This window comes from Canis aureus, chromosome 10, assembly GCF_053574225.1.
Source record: "Canis aureus isolate CA01 chromosome 10, VMU_Caureus_v.1.0, whole genome shotgun sequence".
Lineage (NCBI taxonomy): Eukaryota > Metazoa > Chordata > Mammalia > Carnivora > Canidae > Canis > Canis aureus.
In genome coordinates this window covers 57,958,555-57,983,794 of record NC_135620.1, presented here as the reverse complement: position 1 = coordinate 57,983,794, position 25,240 = coordinate 57,958,555, and the positions used below count along the sequence as shown (strand labels likewise).

The 25,240-nt window shown below is 50.0% G+C and overlaps 1 protein-coding gene across 3 annotated transcripts in view; it reads right to left on the bottom strand.

Moving 5' to 3' along the window:
• Window positions 1-25,240, bottom strand: part of COL15A1 (collagen type XV alpha 1 chain) — a 106,006-nt gene that overhangs the window by 11,003 nt on the left and 69,763 nt on the right. For all 3 annotated transcript variants that reach the window (XM_077912667.1, XM_077912668.1, XM_077912669.1), the window contains 19 exons: window positions 24,848-24,883; window positions 24,227-24,367; window positions 23,964-24,032; window positions 23,168-23,203; window positions 22,981-23,064; window positions 21,598-21,663; window positions 18,921-18,956; window positions 16,717-16,779; window positions 14,277-14,345; window positions 14,131-14,166; window positions 11,194-11,247; window positions 11,033-11,092; window positions 9,674-9,742; window positions 9,516-9,557; window positions 6,847-6,892; window positions 4,693-4,773; window positions 4,002-4,051; window positions 3,798-3,899; window positions 2,748-2,892 (listed from right to left, as the gene is read on the bottom strand). In XM_077912667.1, coding sequence (XP_077768793.1) covers window positions 2,748-2,892; window positions 3,798-3,899; window positions 4,002-4,051; window positions 4,693-4,773; window positions 6,847-6,892; window positions 9,516-9,557; window positions 9,674-9,742; window positions 11,033-11,092; window positions 11,194-11,247; window positions 14,131-14,166; window positions 14,277-14,345; window positions 16,717-16,779; window positions 18,921-18,956; window positions 21,598-21,663; window positions 22,981-23,064; window positions 23,168-23,203; window positions 23,964-24,032; window positions 24,227-24,367; window positions 24,848-24,883 — 1,285 coding nt within the window. The remainder of the gene's footprint in view (window positions 1-2,747; window positions 2,893-3,797; window positions 3,900-4,001; window positions 4,052-4,692; window positions 4,774-6,846; window positions 6,893-9,515; window positions 9,558-9,673; window positions 9,743-11,032; window positions 11,093-11,193; window positions 11,248-14,130; window positions 14,167-14,276; window positions 14,346-16,716; window positions 16,780-18,920; window positions 18,957-21,597; window positions 21,664-22,980; window positions 23,065-23,167; window positions 23,204-23,963; window positions 24,033-24,226; window positions 24,368-24,847; window positions 24,884-25,240) is intronic.

Sequence of the window (25,240 nt, the reverse complement as noted above, 5' to 3'; positions counted from 1 at the left end):
GGGGAAGCAACAAGCTCTCTGAACCCCTGCTTCCTCACCTGTGAGATGTAAACCAGCCTTTCCTCTTCACTGGGCTGTGGTGAGAACAGAGAAAGGATAGAAACTAGGGATATGCTTTGCACACTGCCTAGCATCCAACCCAAGGTTTGTAGTGTTTGAGGAGTCACTGCCCTCTTCCCTAGAAAAATGCCCATACCCATGCTCCTCTTCTGCCTCTCTAACCCCCGTCCCACCCCCAAAATCTGCAAAGCTCATGGCAGTTCAGGAGGTTTTTACAAGTCCCAGTAAAATTATTATATGAGATTTTTCAGGTTGTTGCGAGGAAGTCTGCAGTTGTGACCTAGGACTTGGACAGCATTACGTAGATGGTGCATATCTGGTGAGGGGAGGGTCAGAGGACTTGGATCTGGACCTCAGCCATGCCTCCTACTAGTATTTGTGACCTTGAGCAAGTCTCCTAACCTCTCTGAGCCTCAGTGTCTTCATCCATGAAATGAGTTTTACAGTAATATCCATTTCCTCTCCCTCCCAGGGTCACTGTGAAGATTAAATGGGATAATTGATATAAGAGCATTTTGTAAAGTGTGCCTTGCCGTGCATTAGGCGAAGGGCAGTCCTTAGTGGAGCGAGGAGCCCTGGGCAGCATCTCATGTAGAGCTGCTATGAACGACAGATTCTCTGCATCTTGTAACGTCCTTCCTCCTCCTGCAACTCCTGCTCATCCCTCAAGGTTGTGTTGGCACCTAGGTTTTATCTGCCTAGTACCTTCTTTCTCTGTAGGACCAGTATCCTCACCTTCTCTTGAAATCTTCCCCTTCCCCTCTACAACCATTTGGATTCAGAAGGCCCCGTCATGTTCTCATGTAATCCCACCTTCTGGCCACAGGTGACCAGCCCGAGGTTGGGCATCTGGACCAGGACAGGTTAGTCAGAATTCTTCCCTAGGACTTCTCCACCCCAGGACCTTTCAAACTAAAACTGAGAAAGAAGGCCAAGATTTCTAGCTGACTATGGAAACTCTGAGTTATCAGTAACCATGTTTCCCACCGTGCAGAGGATGTGGTCTGTGGTAGCGAAACGTGAAGCTAGCTACAGAGAGGAGCTGACACAAGAGATGGCCAAAGAATTCTCGTTTCTGGTTCTGGCTGTGCCTGAGGTCCTGCTGCATGCCGCCCTCTCCCACAAATAATTATTCACTTCCTTTTTCATATCCAATAAACTTCCCTTTTGCTTAAGATAGTTTGAGTTACATTTCCATCACTTGCAGCCAAAAAAATGCAAGATTAAGTGAAAGGCCCAGTCCTGAAGTCACGTCCTGTGTAAAGTTCTCTCTGATGCCCTAGATGGGTCCCTTCCCGGGTGGGCTTCCGCCACACGTGGCTTGTGTCAGTGCAAGCAACCAAAGTGACACATTCATGCTACGATTGCTGCTTTTGCACTATGGGTCCAAATAAAAGAACACAGGCCTCGGAACTACACCGATCTGGGTCCACATCCCATCTGAGCCCCTAATTAGGCGTGTGACCTCAGAAACATCTATGGGTTTCACTTTACTCAGCTGTAAAATGGAGATGCCAATTCTTTCTTTGAAGAACTTTGTGAGAATTCCATGAAATGATATAGGAAGTGACTAGTGGAGTGCTTGGCACTTGGTTAAATGTCCAACAAAGGGAGATTTTCTTCTACTTCACCCTTTTATTATTATTTTTTTATTTTTTTTGTTTGAGGGAGTGAGGCAGCTATGGGTAGGGAGATTTTTATGGGGAGTTAGAATCAATGCTGGTCCTCAAGTCCCCTCAGGGCCAGTCATTGACAAAGCAGCCAAGAAGTTCCCACCTACGCATGAAAGATGTTCCACACCATTAGACTTTAGGGAAAGGCACATGACAACCACCACGAGATACCACCTCATGGGAATGGGTGATGGGTGGAATAAAACAGGTAGGATAACAAGTGTGGGTGAAAGTGAGCAGACACCAGAGCGAAAATGGTGTCGCCACTTTGGAAAGCAAGGTTAGCAGGTCCTCAAAAAGTGAAGCAGAGTGAACATGTGTCCCTGCCACCTGGCAATGCCACGCCTAGGAGTACACCCAGGACACCTGAAAACATGTCCGTACGAAAACCTGTATACGGATGTTCATGGCAGCACTATTCCCAACAGTCAAGAAGTGGAAACAACCCAGATGTCCATCGGCTGATGAGTCGCTCACTAGAAGCTAACATGCACACACAATGGACTATCACTCAGCTGGAACGAGGGTGGGGAAGGGCTGACACGCACTAAACTGAGATGAACCCATGACACACCATGCTGAGCAGAACAAGCCAGACACAAAAGGCCACATATGGTAGGACTCCACTGATGGAATAGGTCCAGAATAGGTAAAGCCAGAGGGATAGAAAGTAAATCTTCCCATGCCCGGGTCTGGGGTGGGGAGAGCGAAAGAACAACTACTCATTGGTGCAGGGTGTCTTTCTGGGGCAATGAAAATGTTCTGGAATTAGAGGAGTGGCTGCATGACCTTGTGAATATATTAAAAACCACTGAACTATACACTTTGAATGGGTGGATTTTATGGCACGTGAATTATATCTCAATGTAAAAAAAAAAAAAAGAAAAAAGAAAGCTCCATCCAGGAAATAGCTCTCAGTCATATAATGTGGCACTGACATGCCACTCAGATGTGGTGCCTGACCCTGAGCACAGCAGCAGGGAGAGCACAATGACCACCATGCCCAGTACTGACCTGCACCAAGGATAGCTGGTGGTCCTGGGGGCCCTGGGGGTCCCGGTGGCCCAGGGGAACCAGGTCTTCCAAAGCCAGGAGGCCCAGGCAGGCCAGGAGCACCCGGGGGTCCCTGGGGCCCGACGACAGTCTCCCCCTTCTGGCCCTGTCAAGGCAAGAGCACAGTAACACAACAGAGAACACAGAACTGACCTCTAGAAGTCCAAGCTCTTCTTTGTATAAGGGTGTTTGTAAAAAAACGTCAGTAACTACCAGCTATGGCTATCATTATCTCCATGCTGGGCACAGCTCAGGTGGTATAGGACCTCACTCCCAGTCGTTATGCTCAGCGTCACTGCATCCAACTCCAGAGAGCCCTGGAGTCAGAAGGGCCCAGACTTCACATTTAACTGATTAAAAAACTCAGGCATGGAGAGGAGACAGGGCTTGTTCCAAGTGTCAAACCCAGTTAGCAGCAGAGGTGGAAGTAGAAGCTTGGTCTCCTGGCTTTGCTGGGTCTACCTTCATGGTGAGCTCTGGGACCAGAAGTTGCTTATGGTTCCTAAGGTTCATGATCTGGTCATAATTTCTCTCTTGTGAATTTCTCTCTCGTGAGTTGGAGAAACTTGGCATCTTAAGAAGACTAAGTCTATCTAGGGGCTCCTTCTTTGATGAAATTTCATAAGAATCAAACAGCTCTTCTAAAAATATCTCCCTCGCCTTCCATTCTGTCTTCATTATCTGATATGTTCACTATCAGTAACTCCTTGGGTTGAGAGAATTTTCCACCACTGACATGAATAAGGCAGTGTGGTTAGTGGCTTGAAAGTTACTGAATGCATATGGCCAGGGCAGCTCCCTTTCTTCCGTGGGCCTCAGCCAACCTCCCCATCAGTAAATAAATATAAGGGAGAGAGACCAATGACCAATGACCAATGACCAATGACCAAGTCCTGCCTCCAGCTTATGGTACAGTGACAGACCCTTGACTCTCCAGCTGCCTAGTCCCACTGGGGAGCTTCAGGAAAGCCTGTGATTTACGGAGGCAGATGGCGAGAAGTCACTACTCACAACCAAGCCAGGACTTCCCGGCAGGCCTGGAGGCCCTGACACCAAGAAATCACCGTGAGAGTCTCCTTTTTCTCCTTTGATCCCCCTGTCTCCATTCTCCCCCTGCAAGCAGAGAACATTCAGTGAGAGTAAGATGAACCGGTCTCTGATATAAGCCCAAGCACTTGAAAACAGAAGCCAAATGTTTGGTAGAGAAAAACTCACCTTCAAGCTGTTTAGAAAGTGTCTCAGGTAAGTTGGATCCACTGGAGGGCCTGAAAAAGAAATGCTGTGTAAAATTCGCAACCATAACCTCAGAAATTTAAAAATAAAAATTTCCAGAGGTGCCTGGGTGGCTCAGTCAGTTGGGTGTCCAGCTCTTGATTTCAGTTCAGGTCATGATCTCAGGGTCAGGAGATCAAGCCCCATGTTGGGCTCCGTGCTCAGTGGGGTGTCTGCTTGAGGATTCTCTTTCCCTCGCTCTCTGACCCTCCCCCTGCTAGTACTCTCTCTCTCTCTCTCTCTCTCGCTCTCTCTCTTTCAGAGGTCTCCAATTTGGCAACCATCATTATGCCCCAGCCAAAGTGACCTCACATTGGTTTAGCTGATGGAGTGGGCAAGGGTCTTGGAGGCAGAAATGAGTCCTCAACTGGGCCCCACAACCCAGACACTGTGGGACACTGGGCATGACCCTAGCCCTCTTTGGGCCTCATTTTGCACAGGAAGCATGAATAGATTGGAACTTCTGGTCTCTCTTGGCAATGTTCCATGTTGGGTATGCGTCACCCATGACTGGGTCTCTCTAGAACTCCACGGAGCTTGTAGTCAGGGTGGTCATATAATTTCTCTTTCTGGCTCAGTTGGATTTCTCAGGAACAAAAATCAAAGGCAAGATCCAGAACAATAGTTGCAATACCTGGTGGTCCCTGGGCCCCCTGGTCGCCTTTTTCTCCTTTGGAGCCAGGAAGACCCCAGGATCCTTTTTCTCCTTTAACACCTGCCACCAAACACATATATGTTAATTTTTTGTTTTTAAAAGACAATGGAAAATCACCTTCATTCTGCATAAAATGTTTCTGAGACAAGTTGTCCAACAGAGCCCTTTTGGCGAAGTCCACTCAATAAATGAAGGCCTAGTGAAGGTATGAAATCCTTTGGTAAATGCTGGGGAGGGCAGAGGTGGATGCATCAGACACAATTCCTGACCTTGAAAAGCCCTGTGTCCTTGGGGAGATGGACACAGCAGAGGCTAACCCGAAGCAGGGTGGTGTTCAGGGGTCAGCTAAGACTGCAGTTAACTCTTCTAGACAGCTTCGTGCATGCAGCCTGGCTCAACACCCTGGCTAGCTTCCGGTCCCATCTCACCTCCGCCTGTGTAGCATGGTGCTGTAGGGGAGGAGAGGACTCTCCCAGGAGTGCCCTCAGAGGACATGAACGGTGCTAAGTATTCCATGTACAAAGTTGGAAGGACAACCAACTGTGTCCTCCACCACCATCACTCAGGACTTATGAGAAGCACCCTCTCTCCAGCTCTTTATATGGGGGACAAGCATGGAGGGAGCCTCCTGGGAGTTCAGCACTGGGGAAAGGGAAGCAACCCCCTGCCCCCACTCTGATGGGTAGGGTAAACACTAGATCTCTGAATTCCTAGTTCCCAAGAGGTGACAGATCCACCAAGCAGTGCCCTCGAGCCTAGAGATGGGGCTTGGAGGCTCAGGCTTCCCAGCATGAGGGGAAGGAGTGGGAGTGCCAGAGGCACGATGTGCCAGCTGGGGGTCATCTGGGAGATGCGATTGCAGGGCCAGGGTGGCAACGCGTCCACCTACCCACTGTAAGACCGTAGGCAGTGGTGCAGCCCAGAGAAGGGGCCACTGAGCCCACCACCACCACCGACGGGGCTGCTCACCTCAGGGAGCAAGAGTTCACAGCCACAAGGAAGTAGGACACAGGCTTGCCAGGGGCTGTCCTGTCCAGAAAGGTCAGTTCCCTCCCCTGCGTCCCAGAGCAGCCCCACGGGGATGGGGAACCACTGGGGACCTGAGACAGCAAATCCAGCTCTAGTTGCCTCCCCAGGGTCCACCCTGCCCCAGGGGCAGGGGGAGAGCCTTGAACCGGAGCTGAGCATGGAGGGTGACAGTAGTCTGCACCCTGTAACCCAAAGCAACAGAAGAAGCACAGGGCCAGATATCATCAGACCACTGCCTGGCAGGCCACAGACAACAGAGCAGAGCCAGAGGTCAATATTAGGGCTGTGGGGGGGTGGGGGGGGGTGGGGATTGACCTTTAACTGATTCAACTGCAGATGTTCAGGCCTCTCAATCAAAGTGGAAGACAGAGTGACAGGGGGTGTGGGGACAGGGAATGAGAGTGACTGCTCCCTGGCAGGCTCCTGGTTTCCTGACCTACGCCCCTCTGTAGACCTACACTAATCAGACGCCCAGAACCAGTGCCCCCCATACTTTACTGTGCATACACCTCGGGGGGCGGGGCGGGGGAAGGCTTACAATGCAGCCTGTGATTGGGCAGGTCTGCAGTGGAGCTTGAGATGCTGCATTTCTAACATGCTTCCAGGAGATGCTGCTGCTGCTGGTCCAAGAACACTTTGAAGCAAAGGTCTTCGGGGCTCCCATGGCCCTTCCCTGTATTCATTCCCGGTACGTTGCATTATAATGATTTTTAAAATAGTTCCATCTAATGGAGCCTAAGGGCCTGGGTGGCAGGAACGGCACAGAATTCATCTGCCTCAGCCCAATGCATGGGATAATTTCATGAACCATGGTCTCAGTCAATGTTTTATGAGCAAATTAACAAACAAATGGACAAATGGAGTATCTCCTGCTGGCTGGAAGCCCCAGTCAAGATGTATAGACCATATGGAGGTGTGACAAAACCAAAAAGAGATGCTCAGCCCCACAAGCTGGCTCAGCTCCCCCTGCTTCCAACACATGCAGCCAGACCTTCCCAACCATGAGTCTTATGTCCAGTACTGGGAATGGAGACCACCTTTTGTGGAGCTACAAAGGTCTGGAAAAGTCCCACAGAACCATAAGGTGAAGAAGGGAAACCGTACCATGAAAGGTGATAAGTTCTGAATTCCCCGGATGAATGGTATCAACCTGGAGAGAAAGAGAGTCAAGGTCATAACGTGCGAGCCCTGTCCTGGCATTTGCATCCACAGGTAGCCACTGTCCCCTGTCCTGGCGGTGTGTGTAGGAGGCACAGTGTCACAGAGTCAGGCCTTTCTTTGGAAAGAAAGAAAGGGGCTCTATGGAGCCCCCAAAAGTCCTGAGCTCCCCCGTGGGAGCTCCTGGCACAGGCCAAACCAGGCCTTCAACTGGAGGGGCCCATTACGCAGCCAGGCCCGGGGTGAGACTTACTGGCCGAACAACTCTGCTGAGGGAAAGCCCAACGCTTCAAGATAACAAACCGTGGCCCACTATGAGTGTTCTTCGCCTCTTTTATTATTATTTAGGACTGATTCATGTGAGAGGTCAAGCATCCAAGTGAGTGGTGTACCCAGCCACGAGGCTGGGCCAGCCGTGAGTTCTGCTGCTGCACAGAATCAAGGATGAGCATATTAATGAGGAGAAGCTGATGATGGTAGTGATAATTAATAAGGGGGGAGGGTTATCATTTGGTTGAAGGACTATTCTAGATGCTCCATTACGTGTTGGGTGTCCAAGTTGTCCTAAATAATACTCCTTCCCAGTTCATTCTCAGATTCCTGCATTTTCTTATCTATAATACAGAGCCATCCGCGAATTTGCTTTCATATCCAACTTCACCTTTTGCCAGGTGAGAAGTGGAGTCAAAACGACCCCTCTGGTACCAGGATCCTCCTAGTTTTGGGTGGAGGGTCACCAAGAGAAGATGGGGCGGGGAGTGGATGGGAGTCCCCCAGGACCAACATTTCAAAGTTGGCTGCAGTGCCAAGCTGCTATCTTGTGGCTACGCTGATAGGGATCCTCCTCTCCAGGTGTGGGCTGGCAGTTGTGGTGTCAGAAAGGGGCTGAAAGTAGAAGAGGCTCGTGGCACGATGGATGTGGCACAAAGCAGTTCTTTGTCAAGTGTCCATTTTGAGAGCTGGTCCGGAAATGTCCATGCCCCAGCCCCATGGTGTCCGACGGCCAGGCAAGGTGAAATAAAATATTCATCAAAAGTGCTCTGAGCTCATCTTTGGTTTTTCTTCAGTAACCTCATGACCCCAGAGGCCACAGCTATGCCAAAGGTCCTACCACAGGCCACGACAACTGCAGTAGCATTTTTACAAAATCTCAAGTTTGTGAGGTGCTGCCCTGTGGTGGTGCCACTGACACCTGCAATCATGTTAGCAGAGGGGGGCTTTGGGCACAAACTCCCAGGGTACTGGGAGCAGCTGGTCCCTCCTTCTGTATGATAAGGAGGTGGAATGCAGCCACCTCTCAGGCCTCAGGCCACGGATGTAAACATGACCTGGCTTGCTGTTGTCCTTACAGAGATCTGGAAGCCAGCAGGCCCTTTGGCCATCTTAGTGGATCATGTCATTTGCATTCTAGGCCAGAGTTCCCAGGGCCCTGGGCTGCAGACTTGGGTGCCTTAAAGTTTTGACCTGGACAGATGTCCAGGCAAACACTCAAAGTGCGTCATTTGAAAGCATCTGACCCAAGCCTCACCACCACACCCAACACATCAATTATGAACCCACTTCAAGGGATCTTTCTACACTGTCATTTGCAAGCTCCTGAGAATGGAGGGCACGCCTGTCTAGTTCACCCCTGTGTCGCCAGGGCCCTGCAGAGTACTTGGCTCTCGGTAAGCCCTCAAGAAATACTTGTTGAATGAGTGAAAAAATGATCACACGTCACTCCTAGACTAATGCCTGTGCACAGGGACAGGTCCCCTCTCCCTGGGCTTCCCCACGGAAACAGAACCTTCCCAATATACAGGGAGTCACAGTGTTTGCACCTGCTGCCTAGTGGCCAGGGGACCCAAGGGATAACCCCAGCTCTGTCAGGACTATGACCCTGGACAACTCAGTGACTAGTGTGAGTCACAGTTTGCTTGCTCATTATAAAGTGGGAGGGAGAGCGCTTGCCTCTCAGGGCTGTGTGCTACGCAACACCGCAGTTGGGAAGGGACAGCACACACTCAGTTGTAGGCTTTGGCCCATAGTTCCTAATGCAAGGAACACCGATTGGAACTGCTTTATTTTCCCATCGATATTTTTACAGGGTCTGTCTTCCTTCTTACTCTACTGCAGCACGCATGAAGCTAACGTGGTTACAATAATAAAAGACACTGCTTTCCTGACTGCATTAAAGAAAGATTCTGACAGTGTGTACACCCTTAGAAGATCCAGTATGTTTCACAGCCTAACAGATAACACGGTCTGTTATTCTAGAAGCATCTAGCTACTTACTTAAGGGTCTATATGTAGGGGATAGGAGACATCAAAGAGGACATTGATGGACTGTAGGCACTCAAGACAAAGAAAGACTGATCACCTTCTCTAGGTTGCTTTCTTTTTTTTTATTATTTTATTTAAATTCAATTAATTACCATATAACTTCAGAGGTAGAGTTCAGTGATTCATCAGTCTTACATAACACCTACTGCTCATGACACGGTGTGCCCTCCTTAATGCCCATCACCGAGTGACCCTATCTCCCCCCCTCCCCTCCAGTGACCATCAGTTTGTTTCCTAGCATTGCTTTCTATGCCAAAGTCTGCTCTGGAAGGCAGCGACCCTACACGACTTACCGGTGTTTTGCAGTGCGGCCGCGCTGGTATGGGGAAGACAGCCTGTGCGAAGTGAGAGCAAGAGAAGTGAGGCCCTTGGGATCCCTGACTCCAGGCACTCTGGGGCCCATTCTCCGCTGTCCCCTGAAGGTCTCCCCACCTCCCCCACAACTACTTACTCCTTTGATGTTAATCACAGCTCCAGGAGGCCCAGGGGGACCCGGAGGACCAGGTAAGCCAGGTGGGCCCTACAGGGAGGAAAAAGGCCATTCCTGAATTCCGGTTATTGTGAGTACATACACACTGCAGGATATTTTCTCCAGGGTTTGGGGACACAATGAAAAAAGAAGAGTCCTCTAAAGTCGACTAACTTCTCCCACAGGTAGGCCTGACACTTCTAAAGAGCATGTCCACATCCACGAGCCCATTGCATCTTTACAGCAAGCCATGGGGGAGGGCAGCGGAGCAAGTATTATCCCTGGTTTACAAATGGAGACAGAGGCCCAGAGAGGGGCAGTGACCTGCTCAAGGCCACACAGTCGGAACTCAGATTCTGACTCCCAGAGCAGCATCAGCCAACACAGAACCCACCACCTCTCTAGCAGCACATCCCTGATATGAAGGGCCAAGTGGGGTGGGGAGGGTCCTTCACCTGATATGGTACCTGGGACAGTGCCTCAAAAATGCAAAAATAAATGCAAAACTCTTTTTCAAGAGCAGAGTTATTTTCAAAGCCAGGTCAGCCTGGCCTTAATACCACACAGTGTCTTCTCCTCCTGCCCTGGATCCGAAGCAGGACCTTGCAGCAGGAGGGGTGAGGCTCTGACCACAGGCATGAGGAGTCTGGCCTGCTGGGAAGCTGCACTAATTACTAAGTGAAGGCACGAGTGCCTGCTTTCCCTAGTAGCTTCAGTGGGCTTGATGGGTGTGAACCTGTCCCCACAAGCTTCAGTAAAATTGCACTTCTGGTTTCTGGACATACAAAGAAGAAACAACGTGATGCAAACAAAAGTAGACTCTGTACTGAGTCTGGTACATAGTAGGTGCTCAATAAATGTTGGCTTCCTCAATAAATGTTGGGGCCTACTGATGTCCCCAGTGTTGGCCACCTCGTGAGGCTCCACCCAAGTAGACACTCACAAACCAGTACTGAGCCCCTAGTGATGTGTGAGATGCCTAGGTCTGGGTATGGAAGGAAGATGGGATAGTATCCCACGGTCAGAAGACTGGGATTTGAGATTCAGATTTCCTGAGTACACCCAAATCCCCTTCTCCCACCCTCCCTCTTGGGTCTGGACAAGGAAGCTTATATTCCACGAGGCTGCTTTCAGGGACCATCCTGAGAGTCAGCTGGAGGCCAGGGATGGCCTGGAGGATCTTTGGAAGTGGCAATGGAGGAAGGAGAAAAACGTTCCTAAAGATTCTGTCTGCAAGCCCCACTCGCTGGACCTGGCACTGTCCCCTCCCTCCTCTGGACACCAGACTCAGGGCTCTGTCCCTGGGGAGTGCAGGGTTGGGGCAGTGGTCACGTCACTCACCGGCATCATGACCCCTCGGTCTCCTTTGGCGCCCTTGAGGCCATTGAGTCCCGGGCGACCCTGAAACCCACAGGGGATGCCTTAGTAAACCCACAGCCCAGCAGCTAGCCCGGCCCACGTCTCCACCCCTCACATCCAGTTTGAGGAACACCGACACCTACAGGTCGTCCAGGAAGGCCAAACTCTCCTTTGTGTCCTGGCGGTCCTTTGGGCCCCTAGAGGCAAAATATATATCAGATTAGAAAAGAACAGAAAGTCAAAGGCCAGGGTGATGGGGCAGGGGGCAGGGGGCACTGGCCAGCCTTCATGGGCAGGGGTGAAGATGAATCCCTGAGGGGAGGAAGGACAATGGGCAATTACGAAGTAGGCACCTGTCTGGCTCCTGGTCTCCCAACCTCTCTGCTCTCAGCTGGGACCACCTGTCACACCCCTGGGCTCCCCATGTCCTCTTGCAGGCTCCCCCCAACCCCAGACTCTGGACCCCACCCTCTCCATCAGAGCTAACGAAGGAGCAAGAGGTCAGTAGCTTGGGGCCTCAGCCCTCTCAGGTAGCTGGGTGCTGGCGTCACTTAGAAGCTGGACTTTTGCTGCTAGGTCTTATGTCCCAGGACTCTCCATGTCTCCAACTGGAATCACGGAAGCCTGCCACACCCTTCTTGGCAGCCCAGCCACAAAGAGGGGTTCCCAGCGCAACCCCAACCCCTGAGAACCAGCTCCAGGATTTGACTCCTGCCTTGCTCTTACTCTCAGGAGTCTTGGGCTGCACCCCACTTCTCCAGGTGAGTCCTTGACCTGCAGACCCTTATTCATTCCAGTGTTGGCTTTCTACATCTTCAGGCTTCTAGAGACATTGCCCTGTTCTCATCTCCTGCAGGAACCCTACGCCTTCCGGCATCAGGGATCCATGCAATACACAATCTCAACCCGGAACAAGCTCTACTTCCAGTCTCTTCCCTACTTCTGTACTGGCTCTGCCCTGTCTCCCAGGGGAATGACTAGTCTCAGCCAAGTCCCTTCCTCCTGCTGACATTAACATATATGGCCACGCCCTGGAAAATGGCAAATAAAGCTGAGTGGAAATAGGCTCTGTATGTAGAGGACCTGGCCCACATCACTCCTCATCAAAGAAAAGCAAGGACAGAAGGAATTAACAGGGTACAGGCCACTTGGCGGTATGTTCTAGTGCAGAGCTTCTCAAACATCAGTGTGCCTGCGCATCACTGGGGATCTTGTCAAAATGCAGACCCAGGAGGTCCAGGGTGGGGCCTAGGGCTCTGCATTTCTAACAAGCTCCCAAGTGATGCTGATGACGCTGATCCATGAGCCTCCTATAACAAGGCTCCAGGAAGCTTGTAAAGGAGGCATAAGCTACACTAGTCACCAGGGCCACAGCTCCCCTATATGGCACCTTTATGCAAATTAAAAGGTGTCCCCTACTGTCTGTCCTTGGCAAGCTGTGCACACACAGAACAACCAGCATGGCCATCTGCAGCGGCCTGCTGACCACCATTGCTAACGACCACCATTTCCCATGGTACTGGATGCTAGTAAGTGATCAACCAGTGGTTAACGCAATACTCCCCCAGTCTGCCTTAAGCCAGAGTTTCTCCTCTGCAGCACATCCATTCTGCCTGACTTAAGGGACCAAAGGCCTCAGGAGGTCCTTTGAAGGATGCACCTTGGAGGTGGTAGGCCATTCATTCATCAAGGACATCTGGGAGGTATTTCTCCCCAGGCCTGAGGTCCAGCTTCAACCAAGCAAACCCCATGTGCAAATAAATCTCCAGGCCAAATACTTCCTTTTTTTTTTTTTTTTTTTTTTTTTTTTTTTTTCAAAGATTTTTTTATTTATTTATTCATGATAGTCACAGAGAGAGAGAGAGAGAGAGACAGAGACACAGGCAGAGGGAGAAGCAGGCTCCACGCACCGGGGGCCCGATGTGGGATTCGATCCCGGGTCTCCAGGATCGCGCCCTGGGCCAAAGGCAGGCGCCAAACCGCTGCGCCACCCAGGGATCCCAGGCCAAATACTTCCAAAGAAGTGTTTCCCGGAGGCAGTGGGGAAAACCTGGCCACAGAGTCTGACAGGCTTGGTTGAAATCCCCAAGGTACCACTTACAAGCTGTGTGACTGTGGGCCAGCTCGTCATTCTCTGTGACCTCAGTCTCCTGATCTGTAAAATGGGGATTCTGATACCGCTCAGAGCACTGAGGATGAAATGAGATGGTCTGTGTGAAGTATCAATGCGGTGCCTCACCCACAGTGGGTGTCTACACACGAATTTTGTTGTTCGTTGGCGGTGGTGGGGGACTATATGCCAGAGAGGTTTATAGTTCATTCTGGAGAGAACTGGTAGCTTACAAAACTATTCAGTAGCCCAAATTGGTTACAGATTCCTAGAGCAAGGAAGGCGAGAGGGGTGCTATCGTATCATCTAGTACTAAGTCAATACCTCCACCTTACAGATGGGAAAACAGAGGCCCAGAGAGAGATGGATTTGCTCAAGGCCTCATAGCTAGAATCCAAAAAGCCAGAGAGGACTTCCTGGGGTTCCTCTGGGGCTCCTGGGGCAGTGGCTGCCTCCAGCCGGCAAGCCCAGCACACAGGGCACCTGTGAGTGCTCAGCACCCCAGTGCTCCTCTCCTTGCAGGACATACAGCTCAACCACACTTTTGAGGCATCCCCGAGGCATCTAAGTTCTGGCCAGTAGAATGTGCTAAAGTGATATTCATCACGTTCCATGACCTCTTTCCCCTCCGCAACCACAGCCTGCCAGCTGGAAGATGCCAGTGTGGCTTTGAGGCCATCAGATGGTGGAGCCCCAGGTCAGAAGCACCCTGGGTCCCTGAGTCACCGCTCGGAGGGGAGATGCCCACCTCGGAACCACCACCGTGGGTTTGGTGGGAGTGAGAAATAAGCTGCTGCTGTGTTGAGCCCCTGAGATTTTTACTTCATTCCAATTAGCCCACCCTAATCCACACACACCTTGCCATACCCTTTCTATCTTCACAACCGGGACAACCCACTCTAATGGAGCCAAAGTATGATAAATTCTTCAGCCCCCAGGCCAGACCCAGCGGAGAGGTGCTCTGGCTTACCATTGGTCCCGGGGCTCCGTGCACTCCAGGTTCACCCTAAAGCAGGGAGATACGAATTTGTCATTCAGAGGAACACAGCGTGTGGCAGGAACAAACGTGGGATGCTTATACACATGTGTGCCTGCAGGGCCTGGTGACACAATTACCTTTTTCCCCTGCAGCCGTTCCAGAGGAATATCTCCGGTCAGGATGGCACCTGGCTCTCCCTTCTCGCCCTGCAATTCAGAGAACCTTTCAGTGAAGTCAGGCCTCCTCCCCACTGCTCACAGTCCTACAGCCCCGCTCCTGCCCCTCCAACACACCACTCTGATGTAACCTGTCACTAGAGAGAGAACCGCAACAGGCTCCTCAGGCAGTGCTCTCTGGGTTATTCCCTCCATACACCACAAGCCCAGGCTGAGGTCCTGCAAGCCTCCCCCACCCAGGGCTCCCACTGCTGATGGATCTACATCCTCACCCCCTACCCTCCAGGAACCAGCCTGACAAGGTCGTTCCCACCTCTTGCTACACAGCACCCCTCTGAGAGCCTCTGGCTCCTAATTTATTTGGTGGCTCACTTTCCCAACAATCTTATTCTTGTTAAAACGTCTGTCATTTAAAAAAAATAAAAATTAAGAAAAATTAAAATAAATAAAATAATTATAAAATATTTTTTAAAATTAAAAAAAAAAAAACACCTGCAATTGGAAAACAGACAAAGGTGTGAACACTAGAAGCCTCTCTCGACACAGAGGCCCTGGGGGGGGGGGCCCTGTGGGACATGCAAACCTGATCAGGCAAAGCTATTTCAGAGGCAGGGAACTGGGGAGATGGGGAGACCAGTGGCAAATCCTGCCCCAAATCCCGTCCTCAGCAGAGCCATCTCCTTATCTCAGGAGGCTTCCAAGAAGATATCTGCACACAGGGAAGGCCAGGTGGAGGAACCTATGTTACCCTGAGGCTCTGGCTCCAAACTTCAGCCCTGGCCCCAGGGGGCTGGGCCGGACCAGGCCAATGTCTCCCTTCAATGGGTGTGAAGCAGCCAGGGCAGTGGTGCTGAAGCAAGCAGAGCAGCCTCTTCCCTTTGTCCCCCCGAGCCCACACCTCATATCTGGATCTTACCACTCCACTGGTGAGGGAAGGCGGTCCTGAGCATGGCAGCAGTGAGAAGGACAAGCACAAAAGCGTTAGAAGCAGAGCAAGAGAAAGCTCGTTTGCCGTGAGGGCTGGAGCAGAGCTGGCTGGGTGCCCATCCCAGTGTTCAAGGCGGCAGGAGCTTAGGGGTGGCGATGGCATGTAGGTCCCTCTAGAAACAGTGGTTAAAGCAACAACCACTCTTGCTTGACCAGGCCTCCTCCCAAGCCAGAGCAGCTCCTCCCAAGCCAAAGGCCCAAGGCAGCAAAAAGCATCCCAAGACATCGCCCTATGTGGCGCCAAACTTAGACCCCTTCACCCAGCACACTGAACCCCCTCTCTCCTAAGACTGTGGTCCAACAGACACCGGAGCCTCTGTTGGGGTTGCCAGGGTGGAATGTTGGGGTAGAAAACAAGAGAAGCTTAATGCTCCCTCCTTTTAGAGACATACATACCCACCCTCCGTGACTCTCAAGGCAGGCGCGAGGGCTGCTCCTCCCCGCTTTGCACAAACCTCCAGCACAGCCATGGCCATACTTTCTGCTGGCTAATTGCACACCCTGTTCCTCATGTCTTACTTCTATATCCCTAGGGCCCACTATGGGACACCGGCTGGCACACCCCAGAGAACAGATATAAGACGCACGAGTACACAAACGGATAGATGAATGATACACAGTCTGCGATCTGTGAATAGATGTCACTCTTTCCTTTCTCTATAAAAACTAACTGGGGAGTTAATTCCAAGAAGCAAATGTGGAAAGGTATAAAGGTCCATTCAGCGTCCTGGGAGTTCCAAGGATATGCTTTGCATGCTAAATATTTATTCCAAAGATTCTGAACCAAGACTGCCATCCAAATGCAGAATGTCCAGCTTATTATTTCTAAATACTAGCATTCAATGTGCTGATTAATTATATGTTGTATCGTCTTTTATCCAATATATAGAATTATATATTGTTTTATCCAATAAATGTCTTGTGCCATTTGCATACCAGGACCTGTGCTAAGCACCAGAACTATAGAAAAGGAACCGGCATGTGGCCTGCCCTCGGGGAGCACACACTCTCATGGGGGTGCCCAACAGGTAGTCAGACAAAGCACAGCACATGGATGACAACATTCAAGGGTGTGTTGAGTTCTTTTTCCAAGCCATGATGAGAATCAATTTTTCCACCTATGACCCACCCTCACCTTGGAGGACCATTGAGATGATAAAAGTTAACAGCTGGGGAATGGCTGCTAAAAGATATGGAGCTTCTTCTTGGCATGAAAATGTTCAAGAATTGGGTAGCAGTGATGGTGGTACCACCTTGTGAGCACACTAAAACTCACTCAATCCTTTAAGGAGTGGATTTTGTGGTATATGAATTATTATCTCATTTTTAAAAAGTTAACAGCTACTTTCAGCCAATTGGAAATAGTTAGCAAATTCTGGAGCATGATCCCAGTAGAGACCTGAGTCCCTCTTACCTGTTCTCCTTTTAGTCCTGGAAATCCAGGCACGCCAGTGTCACCCTTTGGTCCTCGAGGGCCCTGGAAGGGATCATCAGAGGAGATTCTGTTGGTTGTTATAATTAAAATGCTTTAACCAAATGGAAGTATTTTTTTCAAAAAGTAGAAGAGTAGGGGGTGCCATTCCCCTGGGAGGAGGAAGTCACCATTATCCATGATATCTTCTTAATTTTAAGTGGTGCAGAAGTTATGGTCTAGGGGAAAGAAGACAACACTGAGCGTGAGTAGGCCTGGAGGCCCTGCTGCTGAATGGTGGCTTCCCCTGATGGGCACTCCTGAAACAGCCTGGTCCTGCTACCTCTGCTGGCCCTACGGCTCCTTCCAGGCCATCCTGCAGCCAGCCTCTACCCACTGTTCACCTTCCATGACTCCCGCTTCTTCTCTGGCTCCCTACCACTCATGGGACAGGATCCAAACATCCCAGCCTGACCCCCAAACCCAGCCCACCAGCCTCAGCATGTCATCTCCCGCTCCCTGTCACACCAGGGTGAGTCTTTCCCCTGCCCCTCTCTGCACTGTCCGTCAACTCTGCGCTTCTGCCCGTGGCCTTCCCCCTGCAGGAAAGCACATCCGCCCCTCTGCAGAGCCAAGTTCTGCACACCAGCCAGAAGTGACCTCTTCTCAACTCCAACAGACACTGAATACCTGTGACAATGACTCATAGCCAGACGTCTGTCCCCCCCAAAAACGTTAAACACTTTACTGCATGTAGATTTTCACAAGTTCCTGTTCTGCCTGCTGGTTTAAAGGGTGAGTTGCCCATTAGAGCAGTGGCTTCCAAATATTTGTTATCATTATTTTTTAACAATGAAGCTCTTTTCATTCCTTTTCTTTTTTCAAATAAAGACTTCAATGAAAAACCTACTATACAAAGTATGTCAAATGGAGCTTTTCTATTGGAGGTCAGGGGTCTGGAACCTGCCTATGTGGCCCCCTCTTTGCTCTCTAAAGTGGCCTGGGAGCCTCCCTCAGCAACACAGAACTACTCATCTAGAGGAAGACGTGTTCTGGAACACACCACCAGTTTGAAGCAGCCAAGCCAGGGCTGGAGCTCAGAGGCCTGGACTCTTCTTTTCCTAACAAAGAGGTGTCCTCCATGGCTGCCACTCCCTCTCTCATATCTAAGGTCTAGTTCATGCGTATTTGCATGAACTATGTCATCATAAGATACGCTCTTTTATTTTATTTTTATTTTTTTAAAGATTTATTTATTTATTTATCATAGACAGAGAGAGAGAGGCAGAGACACAGGAGGAGGAAGAGGCAGGCTCCATGCCGGGAGCCCGACGTGGGACTCCATCCCAGGACTCCAGGATCGCGCCCTGGGCCAAAGGCAGGTGCTAAACCGCTGAGCCACCCAAGGATCCCCAGATATGCTCCTTTTAAAAAATGTAAAAAAGTTCAGAAAAGTAGAAAAAGAAATCATTTATAATTCCACCATCAAGAATAAATTGATGTTGCAGTTTTGATAAGTGTCCTTCATTTATCTGGAGACAGTGCATATGCCTGTTGGCATTAGGACCTTTCAGAGCTATAGTGTCTTGGAGAAATCACCCTGGAGCCTTAGGCTTCAGCACAGGCTCAAAGTTTTAGACAGAACTGATCACCTTCTACCTAGAAATGCATATTCACGTCCCGTGATAGAAGCCCCAGCAGTGAGCACACGGACTATTAGATATTGGACTCCTTGTGATTCCCCACCCCATCCTCCATCGCCACTGTCTTCTCTCTGTAGGAAACTGATCTGCTGGGACTGTATCAGCTGTATCTATTGAAATGCTTGACTCATCCACTTGCATTCATAGAAAGCCAACCACTGGCTCTGGTTTCTGCCAGTACTGTGGGAGAGAGAAAGATAAGACCCAACCTCCCCAAGCTTTTCACAGTAAAATCATGGGAAAAAAAATAATAAAAAAAGACAAGGACACAATTAAATTATTTGGGATCAGAAGAAGAGAATCACAGCAGAGCTGAAAACAAAGCCTATGGAACTCAAAGGAGGAAAAGACCACTCCAGGTGGAGGTCAACGAGGACAGGTTACATGAACAAGATGGCACCAGGGGTTGGTCATGCAGAAGTTAGAGAATGACATTGCAGGTGGAGGGAACAGAATGAGCACAGCCCCAGGGCACAGAGGGAAGATGGCTGCTGTGGTACTTACTGGAAATCCTGGCAGCCCGGGTATGCCCTCCGGACCCTGTGACATACCAAAAACCAAGCAGGTGGGTTAGGAATGGCATTTCCAGAGCCAAGAGGAACACTGCCTCAGAGCACCTCCCCCCACCCCCAGCACCTCCCAAAGGCCCAAGCACGTTCCTATGTGGGGAATCTCATGATCCATTTGTTGATGAGGATGCTGAGGCCTGGGAAGGGAAGGGACCGGGCAGAGTCACACAGCTAGTGACAGAGCCAGAAACTGCATCCTGGAACCCACAGCTCCACTCCCATCACCTCCCCCATCCCCAAATGGGACTCTGCAAGTGAAGCGGCTGGCGGCTCCCGCTCCATGAGTTCAGTCAGTGTCCTCAACACATGTTCTTGAAGCATAAGCCCTTAATTTCTGAGGAGTGGGCCCAAAGAGTGCACTGAGGTATTTGGGGGTGGAAGTGGGGGCATGTTGGTGACACTCAGCTCTTCTCCCTCAGAGAAGAATAAACAGAGAGTCTGTGGTTCACTCCAGTTGGCCAGGGCTCTTCCTGCTGGCTCAGGGACCCACATGCTCATCAAAGGTCTGTGAGTTTGGCAGAAAACATAAAGAGAGAGATGACTGGATAGCAACACGTTTCTTGGTACACTGCATACACAGTGGGGTGGGAAAGCATGAAGGTGTTGGCCGGGTCTTGAGTCCCTCAGGGAGGGAGGGGCCTCTGAGTAGGAAAATCTTGGCCCTTCATTCGGCATGTAAAGGACCCTTGAGGGGTGTGGGTTTACTAAGGGGAGGACAGGGTTGGAGGGGAAGGTGGATTCGAGAGGTGGGGAGAGGGAGAAGGGTTGGGGCAGACAAGGCCCAGGGACTCTTAGAAAACAGAGGCCAAACCTTTGATTTTAGCCTGTTATTTTGCTTTAGTAATGTCCCACCTAATACCCCAAACTTCCAGCAGTTTGGGAAATACCAAGACCCACTATGAGACGACTTTTGTTCAGTAGCTGGTTTGCCTTAGGAGTTGGTTACTGGGGTGTTTTGAGTGATTGTACAGAAATCAAGGAAAGGGAGCCTCAGTGGATGTAGTACAGAAGAGACAATGGGAGGACCCACCAACAGAGGTCACTCAGCAGGAGAGACTAGCCCTAGAACCTCCCAGATAGCTGCAGAAGCCTTGGGGAGAGCACCGAGTTCCCCCAGGACATGGATGGTGGGGGTTCAGGCCAACCTCATTAGGGACTGCAGGGGTGGGTGACCCCTGAAGACATCAGGGCTGCCTAGCTGTGGAAGCGTAAGCCTCAGTCTCCATCCAGGCTTGCACAGAGTGTGCCATTTCCAAAGGAGTCCACATCCACCAACCTCCGGTGAGCTGCCCCAAAGGCTGGTGAGGTATGATCAAAGGACAGGCTTAGACATTCAGGGTGGTGTGTGGCAGGCAGAAGGGCTGGACCCCAAGGCTCCTGAGGCCAGAGCTCTCTCCTCTCTCCCCAGCTGTCACCAGCACATGCTGGGAGGTGCAATGGGGTGTTATGGCACAGAATGCAGGAAGAAGCTTCCTTCCTCTTAGGTCCTGCTGTGCCATAGACCAACTCTGTGGACTTTCAGAAATACTGTTGTCTCATTGAATGTTCCTGATCTCTAGCGGGGAGGCTAGAAAGAATGAAGCAAGTCATGTTCTCTCCTTTGTGCGCTGGTTTTCCCATTAGCACTAGGTTAGGTCTCTCTAGGCTCTTCCCGTTCTGTGAAATGAGATCATGCTAATAAAAGCAAGCCAAAGCCATCACACGGACGTCAATTGGATTGTTACTTATGATTCTCTGATTTCTATGACGCATACTTCTGATACGGAAGACTGGAAGCTTCCACTGCATTGGATAAAACTCCCCAAACGATCAAATTGATGTGATAGCAACTTCTCAGAAATACAAAGTTCTTTTTCCATTCTGTTCTGATATATTCTAGCTCCACGATTCAAGAGCTAAAAGTCTAGGGCACCTGGGTGGCTCAATGGTTAAGCGTCTGCCTTTGGCTCAGGGCATGATCCTGGGGTCCTGGGATTGAGTCCCACATCAGGCGCCCCACGGGGAGCCTGCTCCTCCCTCTGCCTATGTCTCTGCCTCTCTCTCTGTGTCTCTCATGAATAAATAAATAAAATCTTTTTTTTTTTTTTTAAAAAGCTAGGGATGCCTGGGTGGCTCAGCAGTTTAGTACCTGCCTTTGGCCCAGGGCATGATCCTGGAGTCCTGGGATCGAGTTCCCTGTTGGGATCCCTGCATAGAACCTGCTTCTCCCTCTGCCTGTCTCTCTGCCTCTCTCTCTCTCTCTCTGTGTGTGTGTGTGTGTCTCATGAATAAATAAATAAAATCTTTAAAAATAAATAAATAAGGGATCCCTGGGTGGTTCAGTGGTTTGGCGCCTGCCTTTGGCCCAGGGCATGATCCTGGAGTCCTGGGATCAAGTCCCGCATCAGGCTCCCTGCATAGAACCTGCTTCTCCCTCTGCCTGTGTCTCTGCCTCTGTGTGTGTGTGTGTGTGTGTGTGTGTGTGTGTGTATCATGAATAAATAAATAAATCATAAACAAACAAACAAACAAATATAAAAAATAAATTTAAAAAAGAGCTAAAAGGCTTCCAAACCAACGCAACTTAGTCTCATCAGAGGGACCCTTACTCTAGGGCAGCTATGGATACACACCGGAGGCCCAATGAGCTCAGGGATGTCCGAGAGATTCATGAATCCATGGGTGATGTTGGTCAAAGCCTGAAAAGAGAGCAAACAGACGATGAGACAGTGGGTAGCGTATGTCCCACCCTGCTCCTGGCAGGGAGTCTTTCACTGAGGTCGCCCCTACCCCCATGACAGAACACAGATGGACATGATAACACCCTAAACTCACTGCCAACACATCCATCCCTTCCCCACCTTTTATAAAACAGCCCTGAGCTGCTGTGGCACTTTCCTCTTTCAATTAACCTTAAAATTGCACAAAACATGAATGCCTTCTCTCTTTTTAAAATTTTAATACATGTAGATATTTTGTATATAACACAAATATATATATATATATATATCTCCACAGAAAACTTGTAGTGTTGGCTGTGTGTGTGTGTGTGTGTGTGCACGTGCACATGCGTGCAGGTGCCTATTTTACATAAATGGCATCAGGCTGTATGTATTATTTTTCAACTTGCTTTCTCCAACCATATAGCTCCCATATAGCATGCTCCCATATAGCATGACCATCTTTCCACATGAAATTGGGGGTACAGGCATTTTTAGTTTTAACGGATTGCTAAAGAGCTGTCTAAAGGGGCCATACAATTTACACTGTCACTAAAGCCTATGTTTCCACACCCTTACCCATGCTTGATATTTTTAATCACTTTTTTTTTTAAAGAAACTCTAGTCATCCTCTTTTTCCTAGTAATTTGGGATTTTTGTCTTTCTGTTATCTACCAGTATGATATCATTTGTCTCCAAAGGGGCACAGTTTTTCACCAATGTGATACCCTAACACGAAGGGGACCTTGCTCTGGTCCCAAGCCACATCCCAGCCTCCTCTACAAATTTCTATCACTCTCTACCCTCTTCATACCCATCAGCTCCCTGTGCCTTGGACACACACTTTTTCTATTCTGAGCTGTGGCTCAGTGTTCCTGCTCCCCTGAATTCTGCAAGTCCTGTTCTTAACACTCACCTGCTAAGATCCTTCGCAGCTCTCAAGTCTCTGCTCAAAGACATTTCCTCCAAGAAGTCTTCCTGAATTTCCCATATCCCAAAACATCTTTATTCACTTATTCCCCCATTATGTTCCTCTGCTTCTATGTTACAGCTCTGTGACAGCTAATCTCTTGGCTGTAAATGCTGCCAACTAGGGGGATGTTCTGGAAGCACTATGTGAGAACAGTGGTACTGGGGTAGGAACAGACATGTGGTGGAAGCTCCAAAGCCAGATGCCAGCTCTGCGCCCTCTGCATAACCACCAGCCTCAAAGGCCCTCAAGCTGTGTTCAATCTTCTCTCCCCTTTAGTAAAAGCAGCAAATGCATAGCCATGCTCCAACCTGGATGATACTCACACTAGACAGGACTTCGATGCGACCTGGTGGCCCCCTGGGTCCGGGGGGCCCCACAATGCTGGCTCCATCCATCCCTCTGTCACCCTGGATACAGCGATGATAGTGAAAAAAAAATTTGTACATGGATAATGCTCCTAGAACCTGGCTGGAAATTTCCCCCACCCCTACTTCAGATCTGTGACCTCACCTTGGGTCCCTGGTCTCCTTTTTCTCCTTTGGGACCCTGGTAAAACAAATAAACATTGTTTGGTTTTCTTCTCTTCACTTTGCTTACTTCCTATCTTGCCTCCCTAAGTGCCCATGTGAATTTTTCCCCCAGATAACAGGACCAAAGATGATGGGCAAACTCCCCTTCCAGAGTCAGAAAGGAGTCTTTCCAGCACAGGGAGAGTGGCTTCTTAACCCTGAATCTCAGAGCCCTCTGCACCTAGAGGATAGGAAAAGGTCTCATTTAACCACCGAGGGGACTCTACTGCTTGTCCCTACAGGCTGTTTCTCCTGGACCAGTGTGCTCAGCTCTGGGTCCCGTTTGACAAAGATAATGAGATGGGGGGGTGGTGGTCGGTCCTCTTGAGATTAGGAATCACTGCGGAAGATGGACAACACCTCCCTGGGGCTAGATGCAGTGGGAAGGGGCACCTGTCAGGAGCACAGGGTTCTGAAATGAGGCAAAGTGTGAGTACTGAACAGGGCAGCAGGTAGGAGACAATGAGGTGGAGATGCTTGATGGTAAGGACTGGAGAGAGAGAGAGAGAGAGAGAGAGAGAGAGGACTTTCAAGTTTTCCTCTATGATGTTCTGTGTTGCTCCTCTAAGAAACAAGCTATAAAGAGCACTTGGCCTCCCCACAGCACTGCCGGAAGCTGGAGGCACAGAGAGGGTGAATTAATGAAAACAGCAGGGCCAGGATAGCACCCCCATAGCTGCCGCACTCCAGCACGACAACGTGACAGTCCTCAAAATGAAGGCTTCAAAACAACTTACACTTGGAGCCACTGGTCCGGAGATTCTCGGTTCATGCAATAGCCTGATGCTTCCGGACCCTTCAGTATCCTGGGGAAGGAAGAATGAGAATTTCCTCTCCAATTCCTGAGCATCTACTTGTGCCAGGTGTAGAGCTGGGCCCCAGGGCTGGGGTCCGTGGGGGAGTCGCCACAGCCTCTGCCCTTTGTACCAGCGTTGCAGCTGGCTTTTCCAACAGTCCCCAGGGCACGTTGTTCTTTAACCACACAGAGAGGGGAACATACCTCAAACCCAAGTCCCATTGCACATCCAGGGCCTGGGGGTCCTGGGGGTCCAGGAGGCCCTGGAGGTCCCATGATCCCGGGACTGCCGACTTGTCCATTTTTCCCTGGAGGTCCTGGTAAGCCTCTGTTGCCTGGGTCACCCTGTAAGGAAGAGGACAGGTTTACCGGGCGGCCCTGGGTTTGCTCATGAAAGGAATAACATACGTGCCTGAGTCAGAAAATCATTCTTTGGACTTAATGAGATTGATGGGGTCTCTGATGGGCACTGCTTCGAGGTACAGAAACTGCTACCTGGCTAACTGACACTTCACTTGGAGATGAGCTGATGCACATCAGTGATGTGGAGTGATGATGCACATCATCACTTGGAGATGAGCGAGCTCTGTGCACGCCCATGTGGAGAGGACGTGAGAGAGGAGTAAACACAACAGGCTGCTCACCCACCCACCCACCCACCCCGCCCATGCCAGCCACTCTGCTTTCTCTCAGCACTTGCTGAGATGTGTTTCTCTCTGCTCCCCAACACTCATGTGTTTAGCATTCCAGCCCAACAGTCCAATTATAGTAAAGCCAGAGAAAGGACAAAAATGAGAAGCAAGCTTTTTGTTCTTTTTCTTTTACCTTTTCACCAACGGAGCCATTAGGCCCTCTTGCTCCCTGGGAAAGAAAACACACACACACAAACAAAAAACAAGAGAAAGGGTCAATGAATGTACATCTCACTTGGTATAGTCAAAAGAAAAGAAAATGCAGAATTATTGACTCTTAAGTAGTAGGATATTAAAATGGGCTGATGTCTCCAAGCCAAGTGCATTATCGGAGTTGTCATTTTGCTAGGCAAGTTATGCCGAAAGCGTGAGAAATCCGTGTTTCAACTCTTAGCTCATTATCTACCTCAAGAGTGAAAAGGAGAAGTTGAAGATTAACCAGGGAGAGATCGTAGAGGAAGAATTCCCTTGGAGAATTGTCCATGCACTGGCCGGTCCGTTACCCCACCCTCCCACGATGCAAGGA